Below are 27184 nucleotides of genomic sequence, written 5' to 3'. Positions count from 1 at the left end.
TGGAGTAAGAGTAAGCCTTTTGTCTCTTCCACACCCATTCACTGACATGCAGAGCCACCAAACCTCCAAAGGATGGGAATAGCAGGCAAGGGTATCAATTAAGCATGCTCCCTCTGTTCTGGACATCAGTCATGCTAGTTCCCACCCACTTAATTACTCTGCTGTTGACCACCCACATTTAATTCAGTTTTAAAGACATGACAACAAGGTCTGAGATTTGAGGGATGTACCTGACTCTCTCTCCCCTCCAGTGGTGGTGGAATCTGATCGGCAAAACCAATCTTCCCTGGATCACCCATAAAGGCACTAACCTCATCCACGTTCTCAAAAGCGTTGATGACATCATATGGCAAACAGGACAGAAGGTCAATCACAAACCACGTCTTCAAGTAGTTCATGCGGATAAGTTTGGGGTCAGAAATCACCTCCCCCGCTGGTCCAACAAAGGTGGTATGAAAATTGAGCACAATATCCACCAAAAAGATGACATCCACGATGCTATCCACAACCAGCCAGGCCACATTGTTCTGCCTGGTTTTAAAGGAGACATTGTAAGGGACCAAGATGGCTGTATAGAAGGTCAAGATCAAGATGATCCAATCCCATGTGGTCTTAAAAACACAGTAATGTAAGATGATATGAGGGGGAGTCTTTGGCGCCTCTTGCTTGTATTGGGGAAGGATGTCTGAGCCCAGCTGCAGGACCTGCACAGGAAAACATGGCCAAGAGAGAACTAAGTTAGGATTTAAATGCAAGTATCTAACCAGTTAGCATTTGTAACTCCCAAATGCTCATAATACTCTGGATGGTTTACTGGGTGTAATAACAGGCATGAGAAGAACACAGGAGAATGGAAGCAAATATTATAATAAAAATAATCATAATGAAACAATGACAAACTACTGTTTCACTTACTGTGAGCTAAGCATTGTAGTAAATCATATACATTTATTATCTCACTTAATTCTAAGTACAACTTGGCCTTTTTTTGTTGTTTTTTAAGAGACAGGGTTTCTCTGTGTTCCCCAGGCTGGAGTACAGTAGCACAATTATGGCTCACTGTAACCTCAAACTCCCAGGCTCAAGCAATATTCCTGTCTCAGTCTCCAGAATAACTGGGACTAAAGCTACACACCACCACACCCAACCACAAACTTTGATTTACTAACCAATTATTATTCTATATGACAAATGAACAACTGAGACTCTAAAACTTAAGGAACTTTATGCAACAAATATTTATTAATCTGACTTCACCAAAAAATTGCAGAGTACACATTCTTCTCATCAGCAATGGAATACTTTACTGAATAGACCATAAGTTACTCCACAAAATAAGTCTTAATTTTTTTTATATTGAGTTTCTTTTATTTCAGAATATTATAGAGATACACATGTTTTGGTTACATAATTTGCTTTTGTACATTTTATGCACACACGGAGGTAAAACTCAATGGAAATCCAAAAGGTGGGAGAAGGGTTAAGTCAATTTACACCTAGCTGGTACAATGCACATATTCTGGGTAAAGTACACACTTATAAGTCTTAAATCCTTTTTTGTTTTTTAAGACAGATTCTCACTTGGTCACCCTCAGTAGAGTGCCATGGCATCTTAGCTCATAGCAACCTATAGTCTCCCAAGTAGCTGAGACTACAGGCACCCAGGTATTTTTAGAGACTGGGTCTAGCTCTGGTGCAGGCTGGTCTCAAACTCATGAGCTAGGCAATCCACCCACCTTGGCCTCCAAAGTGCTGGAATTATAGGCATAATCCACCACATCTGGCCTAAGTCTTAAATTTTTAAAAGTCAAATCCATATTAAGAATCACTTCATTAAGCTGAAAAGCTTCTGTACAGCTAAGGAGACAATAACCAAAGCAAAGAGACAACCTACACAATGGGAAAGGATATTTGCATATTTTGAATCAGACAAAAGCTTGATAACTAGGATCTAGAGAGAATTCAAATTAATCCACATGAAAAAAGCCAACAATCCCTTATATCAATGGGCGAGAGACATGAATACAACCTTCTCTAAAGATGACAGACGAATGGCTAACAAACACATGAAAAAATGTTCATCATCTCTTTATATTAGAGAAATGCAAATCAAAACAACCCTGAGATATCATCTAACCCCAGTGAGAATGGCCCACATCACAAAATCTCAAAACTGCAGATGCTGGCGTGGATGTGGACAGAAGGGAACACTTTTACACTGCTGGTGGGACTGCAAACTAGTACAATCTTTCTGGGAGGAAGTATGAAGAAACCTCAAAGCACTCAAGCTAGACCTCCCATTCGATCCTGCAATCCCATTACTGGGCATCTACCCGAAGGAAAAAAATCCTTTTATCATAAGGACACTTGTACTAGACTATTTATTGCAGCTCAATTTACAATCACCAAAATGTGGAAACAGCCTAAATGCCCACCAACCCAGGAATGGATTAACAAGCTGTGGTATATGTACACCATGGAATACTATTCAGCTATTAAAAAAAATGGAGACTTCACATCCTTCGGATTAACCTGGATGGAAGTGGAAGACATTATTCTTAGTAAAGCATCACAAGAATTGAGAAGCATGAATCCTATGTACTCAATTTTGATATGAGGACAATTAATGACAATTAAGGTTATGGGGGGAGGAAAAGCAGAAAGAGGGACGGAGGGAGGGGGGTGGGGCCTTGGTGTGTGTCACACTTTATGGGGGCAAGACATGATTGCAAGAGGGACTTTACCTAACAATTGCAATCAGTGTAACCTGGCTTATTGTACCCTCAATGAATCCCCAACAATAAAAAAAAAAAAAGATGTAGACAATAAGCCATAGTCAAGAAGCTGACAGAAATTTATAAGTAAAAATAAATGTATAATTATAGCTAAGACAATACTGGGAAAAAGATATTGGTAGGATTTTGGGGACTATGCCTCCAAAATTTAAGGTATAATGATATTTCAATTCTTGTATCTTAAGAATCTTTATTTGATATATTTTTTTTCCTGATTTTAATGTTGAAAAGAGGACTTAGTATCAAATACTTTTGGTTTATAAATATTACAGGGCGAAAATAGTAAAAATAATTTATCTATGCCACTGAGGAAAAAAAAAAAAAAGAATCTTTCCTGATCACAATGAAAGAAAAATAAAAATCAATAACACATAGAGTTTGGAAACATTACAAATATCGTAGAACCTCTGTAAATTGACCACCGAGGGTTTATTAACAAACTGATCAGTTTGTTAATGTTGACAACATATAGAAGTGGTCAACATGAGGAACTAAGCCCACTGTACTGATACATATATATGGTACATGTCTGGTCTATGAAAATTAGGTCAACTTAAGAAGGTCTACTGTAGGGCGACACCTGTGGCTCAAAGGAGTAGGACACTAGGCCCCATATGCTGGAGGTGGCAGGTTGAAACCCAGCTCTCGCCAAAAACTGCAAAAAAAAAAAAGGTCTACTATAAATGTAAATTAAACAACATGCTCTTCAATGACCAACGGAGGAATACAGAAATTATGAAGAAAATTTAATAATGTCTTGAAACAAATGAAAATGGAAATACGACATACCCAACCCCTAGAATATAGAATAAGCAGTATTAAGGGGAAAGTACATAGCAACGAACATCTACATTAACAAACTAGAAAAAGTTAAAATAAACAATCTAATTATGCACCTCAAGAAACTAGAAAAGAACAAATCAAACCTAAAATTAATAGAAGGTAAGAAATAATAAAGAGCTAAAATAAATGAAATTGAGACTAAAAGATTAACAAGATTGGCAAACCGTTACTAGACCAAAAAAAAATAAAGAAACCCCAAATAAATAAAATCAAATTTTAAAAAAGAGACATTACAACTCATACTACAAAAATACAAAGGCTCATTAGAGACTATTATGAAAAGCTATACACCAACAAATTGGAAATGGATAAATTCCTAGACAGATACCACCTACCAAGACTGAACAAGAAGAAAGTGAAAACCTGAACGGACAAATAACAGGTATTTGACTGATCTAATCAATAATAAAAAATATCCCAAAAGACAAAAGCCCAGGACCACATGGGTTCGCTGTTGAATTCTACCAAACTTTTAGAGAAGAACTAGTACCAATTCTTAAACTATTCCCAAAAATTGAAGGGAGGTCATCTTCCAAACTCAATCTACAAGACTAGAATTACCAGGATACCACAAGGAGATAAGGACAAGAGAGAGAGAGAAAGAGAGAGAATGAAAAAGAGAGAGAGCTAATATACCAGATGAACACAAATGTAAAACTCCTCAATGAAATACTAGCAAACAAATTAATATATGCTACCTCATATCAACAATAGGAATAGGAAAAAAAAGATCATCTCAGCATAGAAACAGCATTTATTAAAATTCAATATCCCTTCATAATAAAAACTCAACAAATTAAGTATAAAAGTAACATACCTCAAAATGATAAAGGCCATATATGACAAAACCATATAACTAACATCATACTGAACAGGGAAAAGTTGAAATCCTATTCTCTAATATCCATAAAAAGACAAGGAAGACTGTTTTCACCACTTTTATTCAACATAGTAATTGATGTCCTAACCTGAGCAATCAGGCAATAGAAAGAAATAAAGGGCATCCAAACTAGGAAAGAGGAGGTCAAATTGTCCCTGTTTGCAGTCATGATTTTACATTTAGAAAAGCATAAAGACTCTACCAAAAATAAAAATAAACAATAAAAACCCTGTTAGAACTCAAACAAGCTGAGTAAAGTTTCTGGATAGAAAATCAACATACAAGAATCAGTAATGTTTCTATACACCAATAACATGCAATCTGAAAACAAAATCAAGAGAAAAATCCCATTTACAATAGCTACAAAAAAAAAAAAATACATAGGAATAAATTTAACCAGAGAGGTGGAAGATCTCTGCAAGGAAAACTGTAAAACATTGATGAAAAAAATTGAAAAGGACATAATAAGAAGTAAATATATACCATCCATGTTCATGAACTAGAAGAATTAATATTATTAAAATGTCTATACTTCTTAAAACAATCTACAGATTAGATGCAATGTCTATCAAAATACCAATGACATTCTTCTAAGAAATAAAAAAAATCCGGGGCGGTGCCTGTGGCTCCAGGAGTAGGGCACCGGTCCCATATGCTGGAGATGGTAGATTCAAACCCAGCCCCGGCCAGAAACTGCAAAAAAAAAAAAAATCCTATAATTTATATGGAATCATAAAGACTCTGAAGAGCCAAAGTGTCCTCAGCAAAAAGAACAAAGCTGGTGGCATCATAATACCTGACTTCAAAACATACAACACACGACTATAGTAAGCAAAACAGCATTGTACTGGCATAAAACAGACACAGAGACCAGTGAAACAGAAAAAAAGAACCCAGAACTAAATCCATACATTTACAGACAACTGATTTTTAACGAAGGTACCAAAAATGCTCACTCAGGGAAGAATAGTCTCTTCAATAAATGGTACTGGGAAAACTGATTATCCATATGCAAAAGAATAAAACTAGACCCCTATCTTTTATCATATATAAAAACCAACTGAAAATGGATTGAAGAGTAAATGTAAAACCCCAAACTATGAAACTTCCAGGAGAAAACATAGGAGAAATGTTTCAGAACATTGGCCTGAGCAAAAAGTTTTAGAGTAAGACTTCAAAAGTATAAGGAACAGGCAGCACCTGTGGCTCAAAGGAGTGGGGCGCTGGCCCCATATGCCAGAGGTGGCAGGTTCAAACCCAGCCACGGCCATAAACTGTAAAAAAAAAAAAGTATAAGGAACAAAAGCAAAAACAGACAAATGGTATTATGTCAAACTAAAAAGCTGTACATAGCAAAATAAATAGTTAACAGAGTGAAGAAACAACCTACTGAATGGGAAAAAATATTTGCAAACTACCCATACAATAAGAGAGTAATATCCAGAATATACAAGAAATCAACAGCAAAACAAAAAGTGAGTTTAAAATGGGCAAATAATCTGGATAGATATTTCTTGAAAGAAAACATACAAATACTCAACAGATACATGAAAAATGTTCAATTTCACTAATAACCAGAGAAATGCAAATCAAAAACTCAATAAGTCATCTTACCTCAGCTAAAAATGGTTATTATCAAAAAGACAAAAAAAATGCTTTTGAAGATATGGAGAAAATGGAACTCTTATATGCTGTTAGTAGAAATGTAAATTAGCACAGCCATTATAGAAACCACAATGAAGGTTCCTCAAAAAACTAAAATAGAACTACCATATGATCCAGCAATCCCACTACTAGGTATATATTCAAAGGAAATGAAATCTATACATCCAATTGACATCTGCACTATTCACAATAGCCAAGGTAAGGAATCAACCTAAGTGTCCATCAATGAATGAATGGACAAAAAAAAAAAATGTCATATACATAAGCATCTGAATATTCGGTCATAAAAAAGAAAGATATATCATTATTTGAGGCAACATGGATAAGCCTCGAGGATATTATGTTATCAGCGGTTCTCAACCTGTGAGTCACAACCCCTTTGTAACAATGAAACTACATCATGGCATTAGGAAATTTGAGAACCACTGTGTTAAGTTAAATAAGCCAGGTACGAAAGACAAATACAGCCTTTTCTGACTTATATGTGAGAGCTTTAAAAAGCTGATCTCATAGAAGTAGAGAGTAGAATAGTGGTTACCAGAGGCTGGGAAGGGAAGGGCTTAGAGAGGAAAAGGAAGAGGTTGGTTAATGGGTACAAAGTCATAGCTAAAAAAAAGATAAATATTTAAGGTAATGGATATCCCAATTATCTTTATTTCATTATGTGACTGTATCAGATTATTACACATACCAAGAAAATATATACCTAATATGTATCAATAGAATAAATAAATTTTTTAAAAATTACAGCTAGAGGAGGCGGAGCAAGATGGCAGCCGAGTAACAGCTTCCTTGCATCTGGGCACTGTGAGTCTGGGGATATACAACTCCAGGCATCTCTGGCTGGTGGGATCTGCCTATCATCACCCCTGAGAGGATACAGGGAGTCAGCGAGAGACTTCTGGACCCCAAGAGGAGGACTAAAACAGTGGAAAACCGGCAAGTGGTCGCGTGTGTTCAATCCGTCTAAACCCGCCGGCAACTGTAAGTTCAGTAGCAGTGAGACTGCAAACCAGAAAGGCCTTACCTGTGAACTGTTTTGGTGTCTTTGTACCTGGCACTCAGCTGAACTGCCTTGGGGAGAGCCTGACCGGGAGTGTGGAGAACTTTGTCCTTTGTCTAGGGCCCCAGTCTGAGCTGCTGGGCCAGACGGAGCTAATAGTGTTTGGCTCTGGGTCACAAGCAGACATTGTGAGCGATCTGCCCCGGCAAGCTCCGCCCTCAGGGTCGCAGAACTGGAATTGGGTGGGAGCTGGTAACCCAGCGACCAAGTAGCCTAAGGGCGGGGTCTGAGCCACCTTGCAGCCCTAACCCTCGGGGGCAGAGGGAGACCAGTTTCGACACACAGGGTAAGTGGATAGCCACTTCAGCAGTGATTCCAGCGACAAACACTCCCTGAGAAAGCTTCTGCTCAGTAAGTGAACAAGTTCAAAGTGCCTTTTAACTGGGCTGAAGAGAGATTTAGGGTGTCTACCTGCTGGGGTTTGAGAAATAGCAGCCTCCAGTCGTATCAGAACTGTGATTAACATCTCATACCCCAAAAGACCACATGTTGCCCAGACAATATTCAATAACATATACATACTGCTTTGTTTTTGGTTGTGTTTTTTTTTTTTTCCTTTGGTTTGGTTGTTTTTTTTGTTTATTTTGATGTTGTGGATTGTTGTTTTGTTTTTTAAGTTCAGCCTTTTCAATACAGATCCTTTTTCTTTCTCAATTTTTCTAGTTTAATTATAATTTCCCATTGCTGCCTATTTCAATAATTAGAACTTCATTTTTGTTAGTGTTTCTACTGCTATTATTTGGGTTTTCCAGCCAATTTTATCCCATAAAGTATTCTGTTTGCTTGTTTTGGTTTCATTTATAGCATTTTTGTCTTTCCTCTCTACGTGGTGGAGGTGCGGTACTGTGTCTGATCAGGTTAGCAAAGAGCTGCTGACCTCAAGGGAACCACCCCACTGGGCAACACTACAGGTGGTTTTTTTTTTTAAGGTTCTGTCAAAGTACCCTACTGTACACCTATATTGCTCTGTCTCCCTCTTTCTGTGCCTCTCTTCTTTTTGTCAATATTCCTTTTACCCAACCCCTCTCCTTTCTCTATTTTTCTTTTTTTTTCTTTCTTATCACTCGGTCCTCCTTTCTTTCATCCCTTTTTTGCTCTTCAACCTTCTCACCCTTCTGGTCCTGTAACCCTTAGTCCACAGGCACGAGAACTTAAAGAGCAAGAGGAAGTGAAAGGAAAATTAGGGCAAGGCAACAGATAAAAGAAATCACCCATGAGGAAGAATCAGCAGAAAACTCCAGGCAACATGAAGAACCAGTCCAGAACAACCCCGCCAAGGGACCATGAGGTAGCTACTGTAGAGGATTCCACCTATACAGAAATGTTAGGAATGACAGAAAGGGAATTTAGAATACACATGCTGAAAACAATGAAAGAAATGATGGAAACAATGAAGGAAACTGCTAATAAAGTGGAAAATAACCAAAAGGAAATCCAAAAACAGAATCAAATAAGAGATGAACGATATGAAGAATATAAAAAGGATATAGCAGAGCTGAAGGAACTGAAACAGTCAATCAGGGAACTTAAAGATGCAATGGAAAGTATCAGCAACAGGTTAGAACATGCAGAAGAAAGAATTTCAGAGGTAGAAGACAAAGTTCTTGAGATAACTCAGATAGTAAAAGAGGCAGAAAAGAAGAGAGAGAAAGCAGAACGTTCACTGTCAGAATTATGGGACTTTATGAAGCGTTCCAACATACGAGTTATAGGAATCCCAGAAGGGGAAGAAGAATGCCCCAGAGGAATGGAAGCCATACTAGAGAAAATTATAAAAGAAAATTTCCCAAATATCACCAAAGATTCTGACACACTGCTTTCAGAGGGCTATTGGACCCCAGGTCGCCTCAACTCTAACTGAGCTTCTCCAATACACATTGTGATGAACCTGTCCAAAGTCAAGACAAAAGAAAAGATTCTGCAAGCTGCCAGGAGTAAGCGCCAGTTGACCTACAGGGGCAAATCCATCAGAGTGACCGCAGACTTCTCTAATGAAACTTTCCAAGCAAGAAGACAATGGTCATCTACCTTTAATCTACTTAAACAGAACAATTTCCAGCCCAGAATTCTGTACCCTGCTAAGCTAAGCTTCAAAATTGACAGAGAAATCAAATCATTTACGGATATACAAACATTGAGGAAATTCGCCACAACAAGACCAGCTCTACAGGAAATACTTCAACCTGTACTGCACACTGACCACCACAATGGATCAGCAGCAAAGGAAGAACTCAGAAATTAAAGGACAGAACCAAACCTCCACACTGATGCAAAAGATGAAACTAAGCAATGGACTCTCACCAAATAAGACGAATAGAATACCTCCACACTTATCAATTATCTCAATAAATGTTGATGGCTTGAATTCCCCACTGAAGAGACATAGATTGGTTGACTGGATTAAAAAACACAAGCCATCCATTTGCTGTCTGCAAGAAACACACCTGGCTTCAAAAGACAAATTCAAGCTCCGAGTCAAGGGTTGGAAGACAATTTTTCAGGCAAATGGAATTCAGAAGAAAAGAGGAGTTGCAATCTTATTTTCAGATACATGTGGATTTAAAGCAACTAAAGTCAAAAAAGACAAAGATGGTCACTTTATATTGGTCAAGGGAAAAATACAACAAGAAGACATTTCAATTCTAAATATCTATGCACCCAATTTAAATGCTCCCAGATTCTTGAAACAGACCTTACTCAGTCTGAGCAATATGATATCTGATAATACCATCATAACAGGGGACTTTAACACTCCTCTTACAGAGCTGGACAGATCCTCTAAAAAGAAATTAAACAAGGATATAAGAGACTTAAATGAGACCCTAGAACAACTGTGCTTGATAGACGCATATAGAACACTCCATCCCAAAGATAAAGAATATTCATTCTTCTCATCACCCCATGGAACATTCTCCAAAATTGATCATATCCTGGGACACAAAACAAATATCAACAGAATCAAAAGAATTGAAATTTTACCTTGTATCTTCTCAGACCATAAGGCACTAAAGGTGGAACTCAATTCTAACAAAAATGCTCGACCCCACCCAAAGGCATGGAAACTAAACAATCTTCTGTTGAATAACAGATGGAAGAAGGAAGAAATAAAACAGGAAATCATTAACTTCCTTAAGCATAACAACAATGAAGACACAAGCTACCAAAACCTGTGGGATACTGCAAAAGCAGTTTTGAGAGGAAAATTCATCGCTTTAGATGCCTACATTCGAAAAACAGAAAGAGAGCACATCAACACTCTCACAAGAGATCTTATGGAATTGGAAAAAGAAGAACAATCTAAGCCTAAACCCAGTAGAAGAAAAGAAATATCCAAAATCAAATCAGAGATCAATGAAATTGAAAACAAAAGAATCATTCAGAAAATTAATGAAACAAGGAGTTGGTTTTTTGAAAAAATAAATAAAATAGATAAACCATTGGCCAGACTAACGAGGAATAGAAAAGTAAAATCTCTAGTAACCTCAATCAGAAATGATAAAGGGGAAATAACAACGGATCCCACAGAGATACAAGAGATCATCTCTGAATACTACCAGAAACTCTATGCCCAGAAATTTGACAATGTGAAGGAAATGGATCAATATTTGGAATCACACCCTCTCCCTAGACTCAGCCAGGAAGAAATAGAGCTCCTGAACAGACCAATTTCAAGCACTGAGATAAAAGAAACAATAAAAAATCTTCCAACCAAAAAATGCCCTGGTCCAGATGGCTTCACTCCAGAATTCTATCAAACCTTCAAGGAAAAGCTTATTCCTGTACTGCAGAAATTATTCCAAAAAATTGAGGAATAATTTGAGAATGTGCTCCCCAACACATTCTATGAAGCGAACATCACCCTGATACCAAAACCAGGAAAAGACCCAAACAAAAAGGAGAATTTCAGACCAATCTCACTCATGAACATAGACGCAAAAATTCTCAACAAAATCCTAGCCAATAGATTACAGCCTATCATCAAAAAAGTCATTCATCATGATCAAGTAGGCTTCATCCCAGGGATGCAAGGCTGGTTTAACATACGCAAGTCTATAAACGTTATCCACCATATTAACAGAGGCAAAAATAAAGATCACATGATCCTCTCAATAGATGCAGAAAAAGCATTTGATAAAATCCAGCATCCATTTCTAATTAGAACACTGAAGAGTATAGGCATAGGTGGCACATTTCTAAAACTGATTGAAGCTATCTACGACAAAACCACAGCCAATATTTTACTGAATGGAGTAAAACGCAAAGCTTTTCCTCTTAGAACTGCAACCAGACAAGGTTGTCCTCTGTCACCTTTACTATTCAACGTAGTGCTGGAAGTTCTAGCCAATACAATTAGGCAAGACAAGGAAATAAAGGGAATCCAAATGGGAGCAGAGGAGGTCAAACTCTCCCTCTTTGCTGACGACATGATCTTGTACTTAGAGAACCCCAAAGACTCAACCACAAGACTCCTAGAAGTCATCAAAAAATACAGTAATGTTTCAGGATATAAAATCAATGTCCACAAGTCAGTAGCCTTTGTGTACACCAATAACAGTCAAGATGAGAAGCTAATTAAGGACACAACTCCCTTCACCATAGTTTCAAAGAAAATGAAATACCTAGGAATATACCTAACGAAGGAGGTGAAGGACCTCTATAAAGAAAACTATGAAATCCTCAGAAAGGAAATAGCAGAGGATATTAACAAATGGAAGAACATACCATGCTCATGGATGTGAAGAATCAACATTGTTAAAATGTCTATACTTCCCAAAGCAATCTACCTATTCAATGCCATTCCTATCAAAATACCAACATCGTACTTTCAAGATTTGGAAAAAATGATTCTGCGTTTTGTATGGAACCAGAAAAAACCCCGTATAGCTAAGGCAGTTCTCTGTAACAAAAATAAAGCTGGGGGCATCAGCATACGAGATTTTAGTCTGTACTACAAAGCCATAGTGCTCAAGACAGCATGGTACTGGCACAAAAACAGAGACATAGACACTTGGAATCGAATTGAAAACCAAGAAATGAAACTAACATTTTACAACCACCTAATCTTTGATAAACCAACCAAGAACATACCTTGGGGGAAAGACTCCCTATTCAATAAATGGTGTTGGGAGAACTGGATGTCTACATGTAAAAGACTGAAACTGGACCCACACTTTTCCCCACTCACAAAAATGGATTCAAGATGGATAAAGGACTTAAATTTAAGGCATGAAACAATAAAAATCCTCAAAGAAAGCATAGGAAAAACACTGGAAGATACTGGCCTGGGGAAAGACTTCATGAAGAAGACTGCCATGGCAATTGCAACAACAACAAAAATAAACAAATGGGACTTCATTAAACTGAAAAGCTTCTGTACAGCTAAGGAGACAAGAACCAAAGCAAAGAGACAACCTACACAATGGGAAAGGATATTTGCATATTTTCAATCAGACAAAAGTTTGATAACTAGGATCTATAGAGAACTCAAATTAATCCACATGAAAAAAGCCAACAATCCCTTATATCAATGGGCAAGAGACATGAATAGAACTTTCTCTAAAGACGACAGACGAATGGCTAACAAACACATGAAAAAATGTTCATCATCTCTATATATTAGAGAAATGCAAATCAAAACAACCCTGAGATATCATCTAACCCCAGTGAGAATGGCCCACATCACAAAATCTCAAAACTGCAGATGCTGGCGTGGATGTGGAGAGAAGGGAACACTTTTACACTGCTGGTGGGACTGCAAACTAGTACAACCTTTCTGGAAGGAAGTATGGAGAAACCTCAAAGCACTCAAGCTAGACCTCCCATTTGATCCTGCAATCCCATTACTGGGCATCTACCCAGAAGGAAAGAAATCCTTTTATCATAAGGACACTTGTACTAGACTATTTATTGCAGCTCAATTTACAATCGCCAAAATGTGGAAACAGCCTAAATGCCCACCAACCCAGGAATGGATTAACAAGCTGTGGTATATGTATACCATGGAATACTATTCAGCCATTAAAAAAAATGGAAACTTTACATCCTTCGTATTAACCTGGATGGATGTGGAAGACATTATTCTTAGTAAAGCATCACAAGAATGGAGAAGCATGAATCCTATGTACTCAATTTTGATATGAGGACAATTAATGACAATTGTGGTTATGTGGGGGGAAACAGAAAGAGGGAAGGAGGGAGGTGGGTGGGGCCTTGGTGTGGGTCACACTTTATGGGGGCAAGACATGATTGCAAGAGGGACTTTACCTAACAATTGCAATCAGTATAACCTGGCTTATTGTACCCTCAATGAATTCCCAACAATAAAAAAAAAGAAGAAAAGAAAAAAAAAAAATTACAGCTAGATAGGAAGAATGTGTTCTAGTGTTATATAGCATATAGGGTGACTATATCAACAATTTATGGTGTTTTTCAAAATAACTAGAAGAGAGGATCTTGAATGTTCCCAGCACAAAGAAATGAAAAATGTTTGAGGTAACAGATATCTCAGTTACCCTGATTTGGTTATTACACATTGTACATGTGTATCAAGATATCATATGTATCTCATAAATATATACAATTATTATGCATCGATTAAAAATTTTTTTGGTATTTTGGGGGTTTTTTGTTTGTTTTGTAGAGACAGTCTCACTTTATCACCCTCAGTAGAGTGCTGCGGCGTCACACTGCTCACAGCAATCTCCAACTCCTGGGCTTAGGCGATTCTCTTGCCTCAGTCTCCCGAATAGCTGGGACCACAGGCACCTGACACAACACCCAGCTATTTTCTTGTTGCAATTCGGCCAGGGCTGGGTCTGAACCCACCACCCTTGGTATATGGGGCCAGTGCCCTACCCAGTGAGCCACAGGCACCGCCCTAAATTTTTTTTAATATATTGATATTTCTGTGCCAGGAACTGTTCTAGGCACTGGACACATAGCAATGAAGAAAACAGCACAATGCCTGCTCTCATGGAGCTCAGTGTGGTAGAGAAATCAAGATTATTTCAAATTGTAATAAGAACAAAGTAAGAGGCTGAAGCCAGGAGAACACAGGGCTTCAACAGAATGTGATTTAAGGAGGAAGGGACAGAGAGTGAATTTAAACCTAAATGACAACAAAGAAACTGCCATTCAAATTTGTATGGAAAAATCATCCTAGGCTTAACCGGCGCAATGACCCCAAGGTAAAATAAGCTTGATATTTTCAGCAAAAGAAAGAAATCCAATGTGGTTAAAGCACACTGAGAGAGAGAAAGAGAGTGAGTGTGTGTGTGTGTGTGTGTGTGTGTGTGTGTGTGTGTGTGTGTGTGTGTGTGTGTGTGTGTGTGTAGGGAGGGAGGCAGATGCAAGTTGAGCTTGGAAAGGAAAGCAGGAACCAGACCATGCAGGACCTCGTGGACCATTGGACGGGGTTACATTTTATTCTCAGTAAGGCTGGATGTAACTGGAGGATTTTACACAAAGTAATAATAATCCGATGCATGTTTTTAAAAGATAACCCTGGCTGCTATGAAGATGATGAATTGGAACAAAGAATTAGAGAATTAACAGAATCAGAGTACTTACTACAAAATCCTGAGAAAAAGAAGGGATGACAGAGAAAAGCAGTCCAATTTTGGATATGTTTTTGAAATATAGCCAGCAGGACTTGCTGATGTTTAGAAGGAGAACGTAAGACAGCAGTAAAGAGTACGCACTACAGTATTCCATAAGCCCAGAGGGTGGCTGGCTGAGAGTAGACACTACAGGACTGCTTTTAAGTGAAGGACTGAACTATATAGTCATATAACGAGCAGGAGATGGAGCCAGGGTCACAAAACAGGTCTAGCTAGATTCTAGACACATGCTGCACCAGAGCAAGGTTACATTTCCCTGGGTAACTTATGCATTTAAGGTAGACTCTGTGCAGGAAGAACATCAAGACAGTGTCAACAATGGGTTTCACCCACATTAGTCAAAGGCAAAAAGCTATGCCTTCTGATACCAGCTCAAGCTGGTAGGTGCATCATAGCTGCTCCACTGTACCACTTACAGGTTCTCATAAATCTCTAGGTGAAACTTTCTCTTTCTTCATGGGAACTTTTTTTACCTTTTTTTGAGATGTAGTCTCCCTGTGTTGCCCAGGCTGGTCTTGAACTCCTGGCCTCAAGGGATCCTCCTGCCTTGGCCTCTGTAGGTATGGGTATTATAGGCATGAGAAATCATGCCTGGCCACGGAATATGTTTTTCACCTCTAGATCAGTGTTTTTCAACCTTTTCTATCTCACAGCATATTTGAACCTCTAGTTAAACTTCCATGTTATACTTAAATTACGCTCCTCGAAAAAAAGAGTAAAGGCGGCGCCTGTGGCTCAGTGAGTAGGGTGCCGGCCCCATATGCCGAGGGTGGTGGGTTCAAACCCAGCCCCGGCCACACTGCAACAAAAAAATAGCCGGGCGTTGTGGTGGGCGCCTGTAGTCCCAGCTGCTCGGGAGGCTGAGGCAAGAGAATCGGGTAAGCCCAAGAGTTAGAGGTTGCTGTGAGCCGTGTGATGCCACGGCACTCTACCCAAGGGCAGTACAGTGAGACTCTGTCTCTACAAAAAAAAAAAAAAAAGAGTAAAAAAAGAGTATTTTCAAAAGAAATTAAAGGTATAATAATTATAATTTAATTAATGATCTTTAAGAATTTTCATAGCACACCTAAGATCCTCTCATGGCACACCAGTGTACCACAGCACAACAGTTGAAAGTCACTGCTCTCGAGGTTAAAGATATTTTAGTTAAAGTATATATAAAATCAGATGAATATCTCTGTTTCATCTTTGGTCAGCCCTAGGCCTTACAAAGAAAGGAAAGCTCAGAAAGAAATCCACAGTATGAATTTACCCCTCCAAAGGCTTGAGATTTTAATTTCTCTCCATGAAAAGGAATTCACACAAGTTTGATTAAGGGAAATTGGAACCTGAGGCCTCAAGCGGGAAAGAAAACCAGCTTCAAAGAACAAAGCAAATAGAATCAACTTAATGGGACTTCTGCTTCTGAAAAAACAATAATAGATATATTTTTCCCTATTATTGAGTCTAAGTATAACTAAAGACCCTGAAATTATACATAAAACAAACAAAAGAGTCTGAAAGGTAGAAATAAAAACTCAAACTGGCTAGGAATGACACTGTGGTGAATCCCCTGAGTTTTCTTTTCGCCTCATATATCCTAGAATTAGAGTTGAAGAAGCCAGAAACCTGGAAATGCCAAGGAGTACAGATAATAAGAATCCCAACAAAACTTCCTCTCTACAGCCAAAGGACTGGGAAAGGGATAGCCTCAAAAGACAGAAAACTGTTAGGCAATAACCACTCTACTAGAGCTCCACACATCAGAAAAAGTTGTGGTCCTCACTCTTTCCCAAGCTAGAAAGTGCCTACTAGGAAGACTAGAATTCCTCCTTTGTGAGGCTATTATGAAGTACCCAACTACTGGGGTATACCATGCCTGAGAGGTAAGGAGCTGGATTCTCACCCCAACCCAGCAGTAATGAGGTACCTCCCCCTCTCCAATGGGATAGTAAGAGAAAGCATAGAGGAAAGTTAGGATTTTCACCATTGCCCATCAGTCAGGAGGCTACCTGTAACTTACCACAACCCAGGGAAGGATCAGTGTAAGCTTAGAGGGATGCTGGAACTCCCACACATACCCAGAAATAACGAGAAGGAGCACCCCCTCAAAGTGTCAAAGGAGGCTAAGGGAGAAATCCATACTTTTACCCCAACCCAGCACAAATAATGGGATGTCTATCCCTTACTATGCCATGTAAGTATTAATGGAAGTCACCTAAAAAAAAAAACTTTTAAGATTCGGAGCCCAAATTTCAATTAAAAATCAACAACCAGGAAGATATCAAACTGAATGAAAAAAAAATAATCAGTAGATGTCAACACCAAGATGACAGAGATATCAGAAATACCTGATAAAGATTTTTAAGCAGCCATAATGAAAATGCTTTTATAAGAAATTATAAACAGGTTTAAAACAAATGAAAAATGCAGAATGTCTCAGAAAAGAAAGAGAAGATATAAAGAAACAAATGGAAATTTTAAAACCAAAAAATGCAATAACAAATATAAAATATCCAATGGATAGGTTCAAAAATAAAATGAAAGGGATGGAGGAAAAATATTAGTGACCTTGAAGATAAGACAATAGAAATTATCCTGTAATTGTTGCTCTACAATAGAAATTTTCTGAACACAGAAACAGTAAAGCACATTACATAATGATAAAAGAATCTACCAAGAAGACAAAATGTAATGTGTATGTACCAAACAAAAAAGCTGCAAAATATGTGAAGCAAAAACTGATAGACTGAAAAGGAGAAATAGATTCACAATATACCTCTCTCAACACCTAAAAGAGCAACTCCTGGTAGCGCAATAAGATAGAAAATTAGCAAGGATATAGAAGAATTCAACATGCCATCAACCAATGGAATTTAATCAACATTTATAGAACGCTCTCCCCAATAAGAGAATCTACATTCTTTTCAAGTGCAAAAGGAACATTATTCAGAATAGGCTATATGCTAGTCCACAAAACAAACCTCAACAAATTTAATAGAATTAAAATCACATAGCATATGTTTTCCAATTATGATAGAATCAAATTAGAAATCAGAAGCATCTATGACCCAGCTATCATTCAGCATAAGGTTATTTAGTTTCCATGTCTTTGTATGAGTATGTAGATACCTGTTATTGGTGAGTTCAATATGATGATCCGAGAAAATACAAGCAATAATTTCTACACTTTTAATTTGCTGAGGTTAGACTTGTGACCTAACATGTGATCAATTTTGGAGGATGTTCCATGGGCTGATGAGAAGAATGTGTGTTCAGTTTTGTTACAATGAAATGTTCTGTAGATGTCTGTTAAATTTGATTGCTGTATGGTGAAATTTAAGTCCAAAATTTCTTTGCTTAGTTTCTTTCTTTTTTTTCCCATTTTAATGCAACGATGTTTATTTCCACATAGCCTTCCCTTTGCCCTTCATCTTCATAATAAACCAGTTTTCTTTTATTTATTTATTTATTTATTTATTTTTATTAAATCATAGCTGTGTACATTAGTATAATCATGGGGCACCATACACTTGGTTCACAGATTGTTTGACACATTTTCATCACACTAGTTAACATAGCTTTCGTAGCATTTTCTGAGTTATTTTGCTAAGACCTTTACATTCCACATTTACTAGGATTCACATATACCCTTGTAAGATGCACTGCAGGTGTAATCCCATTAATCCCCCTCCCTCCACCTCCCTCCCCCCTCCCTCCCCTCCCTTTCCCCCTTCTCCCTATTCTTAGGTTGTAACTGGGTTATAGCTTTCATGTGAAGGTCCTACATTTAGTTTCATAGTAAGGGTGAGTACATTGGGTACTTTTTCTTCCATTCTTGAGACACTTTACTAAGGAGAATATGTTCCAGCTCCATCCATGTAAACATGAAAGAGGTAAAGTCTCCATCTTTTTTAAGGCTGCATAATATTCCATGGTGTACATATACCACAATTTATTAATCCATTCGTGGATCCATGGGCACTTGGGCTTTTTCCATGACTTAGCAATTATGAATAGGGCTGCATCAGAGAAATGCAAATCAAAACTACTTTGAGATATCATCTAACTCCAGTGAGACTAGCCTATATCACAAAAATCCCAAGACCAGAGATGTTGGCGTGGATGTGGAGAAAAGGGAACACTTTTGCACTGCTGCTGGGAATGCAAATTAATACATTCCTTTTGGAAAGGGATATGGAGAACACTTAGAGATCTAAAAATAGATCTGCCATTCAATCCTGTAATCCCTCTACTGGGCATGTACCCAGAAGACCAAAAATCACATCATAACAAAGATATTTGTATCAAAATATTTGCTTAGTTTCTTATTGAAGGATCTAACGAACACTGCCAAAGGAGTGTTAAAATCTCCAACTATTATGGTGCTGGAAGATATTAAATTGCTCATGTCTGTAAGGATCTCCCTTATAAATTGAGGAGCATTCTGGTTGGGTGCATAAATGTTAATAATTGATGGCTCATCATGTTGAGTGTTACCCTTAACAAACATGAGGTGACCATCCTTGTCCTCCCTTACTTTTGTTGGTTGAAAGCCTAGTGTATCTGCAAATAAAATTGCCACCCCTGCTTTTTTCTGATTTCCATTTGCCTGGATTACAGATGCACATCCCTTCACCCTGAGTCTATACTTATCCTTTAAGGTAAGATGAGATTCTTGTATGTAGAAGATACCTGGCCTGAGTTTTTGTATCCAGTCAGCCAACCTATGCCTCTTAAGAGGAAAATTTAGCCATTCACATTAATTGAGAGTATTGATAAGCCTGGTAGTATTTTGGGTGTCAAGTTTTTTGAAAGTCCAGTGGATATTTTAAATCTTCTCACCACTGTAGAAATTGGGTTTGGGTCAAGAATTCCACGGTGAGTTTACATTGGTGGTGGAGCATTGTGCTGATCATTATGGAGGATATCCTGAAGAGCTGGTTTGCTTATGGCAAATTTCTTCAATGTATATATGTCATTAAAGTATTTAACTTCTCCATCATAAATGAAGCTCAATTTAGCTGGATACAGGATCCTGAACTGAAAGTTGTTTTGTTTTAGGAGATTGAAGGTTGATGACCATCCTCTTTTGGCTTGAAATTTTCAGTAGAGAGATCTGCAGTCATTCTAATATTCTTTCCCTCATAGATTATGATTTTCTTACATCTGGCTGCTTGCAGGATTTTCTCCTTCATATTAACTTTAGCAAAGTTAATTACAATGTGTCTTAAAGATGCTTTATTTGGGTTGAGTCGTGCTAGGGTTCTGAAAGTACCTGCTATCTGAATTTCAGTATCTCTTTCCATTCTTGGGAAGTTCTCCTCAATTATCTCTTGGAGTAGAGTATCTGTGCCTTTCAGGCCAATTTCTTCTCCTACAGAGATTCCTATAAGACGAATGTTTGTTCTTTTGCAGTGGTCCCACAGTTCTCTCAGGGAATGATCCGTTTTTGCTCTCCACTTCTCTTCCTCTTTGAGCCTTTGGGAGCATTCAAAAGCTTTGTCTTCAATGTCAGAGAGCCTTTCTTCTGCCTGCTCCATTCTGTTACTGACAGATTCCACTGTATTTCTCAGATCTTTGAGGGCTACAAGTTCTTGTCTCGATGTGTCAAAATCTTTGGTGATTTTGTCTTTGAATTCATTGAATTCTTAAGACAACTTTTGAATTGCTCCTTGAATTTCAAATTCCATCTTTACCTCCATTCTGTTAATCTTATTTGCAATCCAAATTCTGAATTCAATTTCTGACATCAGCCATTTAATTATGAATGGAATCTTCTGTTAAGTCTCCTTTGTCATGTATTGAGGGAGTTGATATACTCTGATCATTGATGTTGCCAGAGCTTTTCTGCTGATTCCTCTCCATGATTATTTTTCATCATTTGGCTAGAGAAGCTGTCAAGGTGAAACTGAATTGAGGGCTCCTGGAGTTGTAATTAACCAGCCCTTTTCCAAAGAACTAGGACTGGTGATTGCAGCTTTTCCCTTAGAGCTTTACAAAGGTCCCATTCAGAACTACTGCCTGAAACTCTGGGCACCTGCTTGCTGTGGTGGGGCTAGATGGTGCTGACCAGTATTCAGCTAGTCTTTGTCCAATCCTAGTGAATCAGTGGCTTTGGGCTGAAATCTCAGCTGTGCAGATATATAAGCAACTAAGACACCCAATCCCCCGACAAGTGACAACTGGAAGGGGAGAATCCCACACTCCCACAACAACACAAGTAGGATACAACCTTGGTGGTTCCCCAGGTCATCAGCCCAGGTCAAGAGTTCCAAACCAATTGTCCCAGTCGAGACAAACACTGATCAGGTGGGAGAGTTCAAAAGGTCTTCAGCATCGAGGCAGCAGGGGACTGTTGGCAGCTCAATTTGACCCCAGTGGGAGGGTCCATGGAGCTGCCACCACTGTCAGGGGTGATGCTGCCACTGTCGGGGGTGGTCTGCCTGTCTGGGGTACTGCTGTGCGCAGGTCACGGGAGTCAGCAGGGAGCTGGAGGGATTTGCCTCTGGCCCCAAGGGTCACAGGAGCCAGATGGGGAACCAGAGGACAGAGTCACTGACCTCCAGTCTTGTACTGCAGGAGCCTGGTGGGGAACCAGAGGGCGGAGCCACTGACCCCCTGCCTTGGGCCGCAGAAGCCGGGCAGGAAGCTGGAGGGTGGAGTCACCAGCCTCAGGGGTTGCAGGAGCCAGGCAGGAATCCAGGCAAGGTTGCCCATTGTCTCCACTGTTTTTTAGCATTGTAATGGCAGTCTTAGCACTCGCTATCAGGCAAAAGAAGGCAATGAAGGGTATACAAATAGGGTCAGAGGAGATCAAACATTCACTCTTCATGGATGATATGATTTTATACCTGGAAAACTCCAGGGACTCAACCACAAAATTCTTAGATGTGATCAAGGAATACAGTAGCATCTCAGGATACAAAATCAATACCCACAAATCAGTAGCATTTATATATACCAATAATAGTCAAGCCAAAAAAACAGTCAAGGACTCTATTCCCTTTACAGTTGAGCCAAAAAAGATGAAATACTTGGAAATTTATCTAACAAAGGACATGAAAGATCTCTATAAAGAGAATTATGAAACTCTGAGAAAAGAAATAGCTGAAGATGTTAACAAATGGAAAAATATACCATGCTCATGGCTAGGAAGAATCAACCATATTACCCAAAGCAATTTATAAATTTAATGCAATCCCTATCAAAGCACCACCATCATACTTTAAAGATCTGGAAAAAATAGTACTTCATTTTATGTGGAACCAGAAAAAACCTCGAATAGCCAAGACATTGTTCAGAAATAAGAAGAAATCAGGAAGAATCACACTATCTGACTTCAAACTATACTATAAATCTATAATGGTCAAAACAGCATGGTATTGGCACAAAAACAGAGAGGTAAATGTATGGAACAGAATTGAGAACTAAGAGATGAACCTAGATACTCACCATCATTTGAACTTTAATAAGCCCATCAAAAATATAAATTGGAAAAATATTCCCTATTTAACAAATGGTACTGGAAGAATTGGCTAGCAACTTGTAGAAGACTGAAACTGGACCCACGCCTTTCGTCATTAATAAAAATTGACTCTCAGGCAGTGCCTGTGGCTCAGTGAATAGGGCGCTGGCCCCATATACCAAGGGTGGCAAACCGAACCCAGCCCCAGCCAACTGCAACAACAACAAAAAAATAGCCCGGCATCATGGTGGGCACCTATAGTTCCAGCTAATCAGGAGGCTGGGGCAAGAGAATCACCTAAGCCCAAGAGCTAGAGGTTGCTGTGAGCTATAACACCACAGTACTCTACCGTGGGCAACAAAGTGAGACTCTCACTGTATAAAAAATTTAAACTTAAGACCTAAACTATAAAGATTCTTGGATAAAGTGCAGGAGAAACACTTGAATAAACTGGTCTGGGAGAATAAATTATGAGGAGGATCCCTGGGCAATTGAAGCAACACCAAAAATACATTACTGGGATCTGATCAAACTAAAAACCTTCTGCACAGCCAAGAACACAGTAATTAAATCAAGCAGACAGCCCTCAGAATGGGAGAGGATATTTGCAGGTTATGCTTCTAATAACCAGAATCCACAGAGAACTCAAACTTATTAGTAAGAAAAGAACAAGTAATCCCATTCCATTGTGGGCAAGGGACTTGAACAGAAGCTTCCATGAAGAAGATAGGCGTATGGCCTACAGACACATGAAAAAATGCTCATCATCTTTAATCATCAGAGAAATGCAAATCAAAACCACTTTGATCTAACTCCCGTAAGAGTGGCTCACATAACAAAATCCCAAAACTACAGATGTTGGTGTGGATATGGAGAAAAGGGAACACTTCTACACTGCTCCTGGGAGTGCAAGCTAATACATCCCTTTTGGAAAGAAGTATGGAGAACACTGAGGGATCTAAAAGTAGACCTGTCATTTGATCCTGCAATTCCTCTACTAGGTGTATATCCAAAAATCACTTTATAACAAAGATATTTGCACCAGATTGTTCATTGCAGCTCAATTCATAATAGCCTAGTTGTGGAAGAAGCCCAAGTGCCCATCCACCCCGTGAATGGATTAATAAATTGTGGTATATGTATACCATGGAATATTATGCAGCCTTAAAAAAGACGGAGACTTTATCTCTTTTATATTTACATATCCTACTTAGTAAAGTATCTCAAGAATGTAAGAAAAATATCCCATGTACTCAGTACTATAATGAAACCAATTTACAATCACTCACACTTTCATATGAAGAATAGATCACATCTATGGCCCAAGATGAAGGATGGAGGAGGGAATGAAGAAAAGGGGGGGTGAGGTCAGATTGAGGGAGGGTGAATGGTGGGATCACACCCATGGTGCATAATGCAAGGGTACATGTCGAATCTATGAGTATGGAGTATAAATGTCTTAACACAATAATTAAGTAAACAAGATGAGATATATATTAACCAGTGTGATGTAAGCTTTTCTAATTCTATATGAAATCAATACATTGTACCCCATAAATGCATAAATGTATATATGATCTATGTATTTATGATTTAATAAAAATATATATATATTAAAAAAAAGAAATCAGAAGCAGAGGTCACTTCATACTGCTCAAGGGAACAATACACCAAGAAGACATTTCAATTCTAAATATTTATGCACCCAACGTAAATATTCCTAGATTTATGAAACAGAACTTAATTGGTCTGAAGAATGTAATGCCCTATAACACCATAATATCTAGGGACTTTAACACACCTCCTACAGAGCTGGACAGATCCTCTAAACAGAAACTAAACAAAGAAAATAGGGATTTAAATGCAACCATAGAACAATTGAGCCCAATAGATATATACAGAACACAAATCCCAAAGCTAAGAAATATATATTCTTCTCCTCAGCCCATGGAACATTCTCCAAAATAGATCATATCCTAGTACACAAATCAAACCTCAATAAAAATCAAAAGAATTAAAATTACACCTTGTATATCTTCTCAGACCACAAAGCAATAAAGGTGGAAATCAACTCCAACAAAAATTTTTTTTTTTTTTTTTTTTTTATTGTTGGGGATTCATTGAGGGTACAATAAGCCAGTTACACTGATTGCAATTGTTAGGTAAAGTCCCTCTTGCAATCATGTCTTGCCCCCATAAAATGTGACACACACTAAGGCCCCACCCTCCTCCCTCCATCCCTCTTTCTGCTTCCCCCCCCATAACCTTAATTGTCATTAATTGTCCTCATATCAAGATTGAGTACATAGGATTCATGCTTCTCCATTTTTGTGATGCTTTACTAAGAATAATGTCTTCCACTTCCATCCAGGTTAATACGAAGGATGTAAAGTCTCCATTTTTTTTAATGGCTGAATAGTATTCCATGGTATACATATACCACAGCTTGTTAATCCATTCCTGGGTTGGTGGGCATTTAGGCTGTTTCCACATTTTGGCAATGGTAAATTGAGCTGCAATAAACAGTCTAGTACAAGTGTCCTGATGATAAAAGGATTTTTTTCCTTCTGAGTAGATGCCCAGTAATGGGATTGCAGGATCGAATGGGAGGTCTAGGTTGAGTGCTTTGAGGTTTCTCCATACTTCCTTCCAGAAAGGTTGTACTAGTTTGCAGTCCCACCAGCAGTGTAAAAGTGTTCCCTTCTCTCCACATCCACGCCAGCATCTGCAGTTTTGAGATTTTGTGATGTGGGCCATTCTCACTGGGGTTAGATGATATCTCAGGGTTGTTTTGATTTGCATTTCTCTAATATATAGAGATGATGAACATTTTTTCATGTGTTTGTTAGCCATTCGTCTGTCGTCTTTAGAGAAAGTTCTATTCATGTCTCTTGCCCATTGATATAAGGGATTGTTGGCTTTTTTCATGTGGATTAATTTGAGTTCTCTATAGATCCTGGTTATCAAGCTTTTGTCTGATTGAAAATATGCAAATATCCTTTCCCATTGTGTAGGTTGTCTCTTTGCTTTGGTTATTGTCTCCTTAGCTGTAAAGAAGCGTTTCAGTTTAACGAAGTCCCATTTGTTTATTTTTGTTGTTGTTGCCATTGCCATGGCAGTCTTCTTCATGAAGTCTTCCCCCAGGCCAATACCTTCCAGTGTTTTTCCTATGCTTTCTTGGAGGATTTTTATTGTTTCATGCCTTAAATTTAAGTCCTTTATCCATCTTGAATCAATTTTTGTGAGTGGGGAAAGGTGTGGGTCCAGTTTCAGTCTTTTACATGTAGACATCCAGTTCTCCCAACACCATTTATTGAATAGGGAGTCTTTCCCCCAAGGTAAGTTCTTGTTTGGTTTATCAAAGATTAGGTGGTTGTAAGATGTTAGTTTCATTTCTTGGTGTTCAATTCGATTCCAAGTGTCTATGTCTCTGTTTTTGTGCCAGTACCATGCTGCCTTGAGCACTATGGCTTTGTAGTACAGACTAAAATCTGGTATGCTGATGCCCCCAGCTTTATTTTTGTTAATAAGAACTGCCTTAGCTATACGGGGTTTTTTCCAGTTCCATACAAAACGCAGAATCATTTTTTCCAAATCTTGAAAGTACGATGTAGGTACTTTGATAGGAATGGCATTGAATAGGTAGATTGCTTTGGGAAGTATAGACATTTTAACAATGTTGATTCTTCCCATCCATGAGCATGGTATGTTCTTCCATTTGTTAATATCCTCTGCTATTTCCTTTCTGAGGATTTCATAGTTTTCTTTATAGAGGTCCTTCACCTCCTTCGTTAGGTATATTCCTAGGTATTTCATTTTCTTTGAAACTATGGTGAAGGGAGTTGTGTCCTTAATTAGCTTCTCATCTTGACTGTTATTGGTGTATACAAAGGCTACTGACTTGTGGACATTGATTTTATATCCTGAAACATTACTGTATTTTTTGATGACTTCTAGGAGTCTTGTGGTTGAGTCTTTGGGGTTCTCTAAGTATAAGATCATGTCGTCAGCAAAGAGGGAGAGTTTGACCTCCTCTGCTCCCATTTGGATTCCCTTTATTTCCTTGTCTTGCCTAATTGTATTGGCTAGAACTTCCAGCACTATGTTGAATAGTAAAGGTGACAGCGGACAACCTTGTCTGGTTCCAGTTCTAAGAGGAAAAGCTTTGAGTTTTACTCCATTCAGTAAAATATTGGCTGTGGGTTTGTCATAGATAGCTTCAATCAGTTTTAGAAATGTGCCACCTATGCCTATACTCTTCAGTGTTCTAATTAGAAAAGGATGCTGGATTTCATCAAATGCTTTTTCTGCATCTATTGAGAGGATCATGTGATCTTTATTTTTGCCTCTGTTAATATGGTGGATAACGTTTATGGACTTGCGTATGTTAAACCAGCCTTGCATCCCTGGGATGAAGCCTACTTGATCATGATGAATGACTTTTTTGATGATAAGCTGTAATCTATTGGCTAGGATTTTGTTGAGAATTTTTCCATCTATATTCATGAGTGAGATTGGTCTGAAATTCTCCTTTTTGCTTGGGTGTTTTCCTGGTTTTGGTATCAGGGTGATGTTTGCTTCATAGAATGTGTTGGGGAAGATTCCTTCTTCCTCAATTTTTTGGAATAATTTCTGCAGTACAGGAATAAGCTCTTCCTTGAAGGTTTGATAGAATTCTGGAGTGAAGCCATCTGGACCAGGGCATTTTTTAGTTGGAAGCTTTTTTATTGTTTCTTTGATCTCAGTGCTTGAAATTGGTCTGTTCAGGAGGTCTATTTCTTCCTGGCTAAGTCTAGGGAGAGGGTGTGATTCCAAATATTGATCCATTTCCTTCACATTGTCAAATTTCTGGGCATAGAGTTTCTGGTAGTA

General features: G+C 38.4%; 1 protein-coding gene across 3 annotated transcripts in view; it reads right to left on the bottom strand.

Annotated features, from left to right (window-relative positions):
- KCNH1 (potassium voltage-gated channel subfamily H member 1) overlaps nt 1–27184 on the bottom strand; it is a 505651-nt gene that overhangs the window by 363871 nt on the left and 114596 nt on the right. The window contains exon 6 of one of the 3 annotated variants that reach the window (XM_053607618.1): nt 231–704. The exons of 1 other annotated variant lie outside the window; for it this stretch is intronic. In XM_053607618.1, coding sequence (XP_053463593.1) covers nt 231–704 — 474 coding nt within the window. The remainder of the gene's footprint in view (nt 1–230; nt 705–27184) is intronic. One more of the 3 variants, XM_053607619.1, reaches the window with a different exon arrangement.

Source organism: Nycticebus coucang, chromosome 10, assembly GCF_027406575.1.
Source record: "Nycticebus coucang isolate mNycCou1 chromosome 10, mNycCou1.pri, whole genome shotgun sequence".
Lineage (NCBI taxonomy): Eukaryota > Metazoa > Chordata > Mammalia > Primates > Lorisidae > Nycticebus > Nycticebus coucang.
The sequence above is the reverse complement of the archived record's forward strand: the minus strand, read 5'-3'. Positions and strand labels throughout refer to the sequence as shown.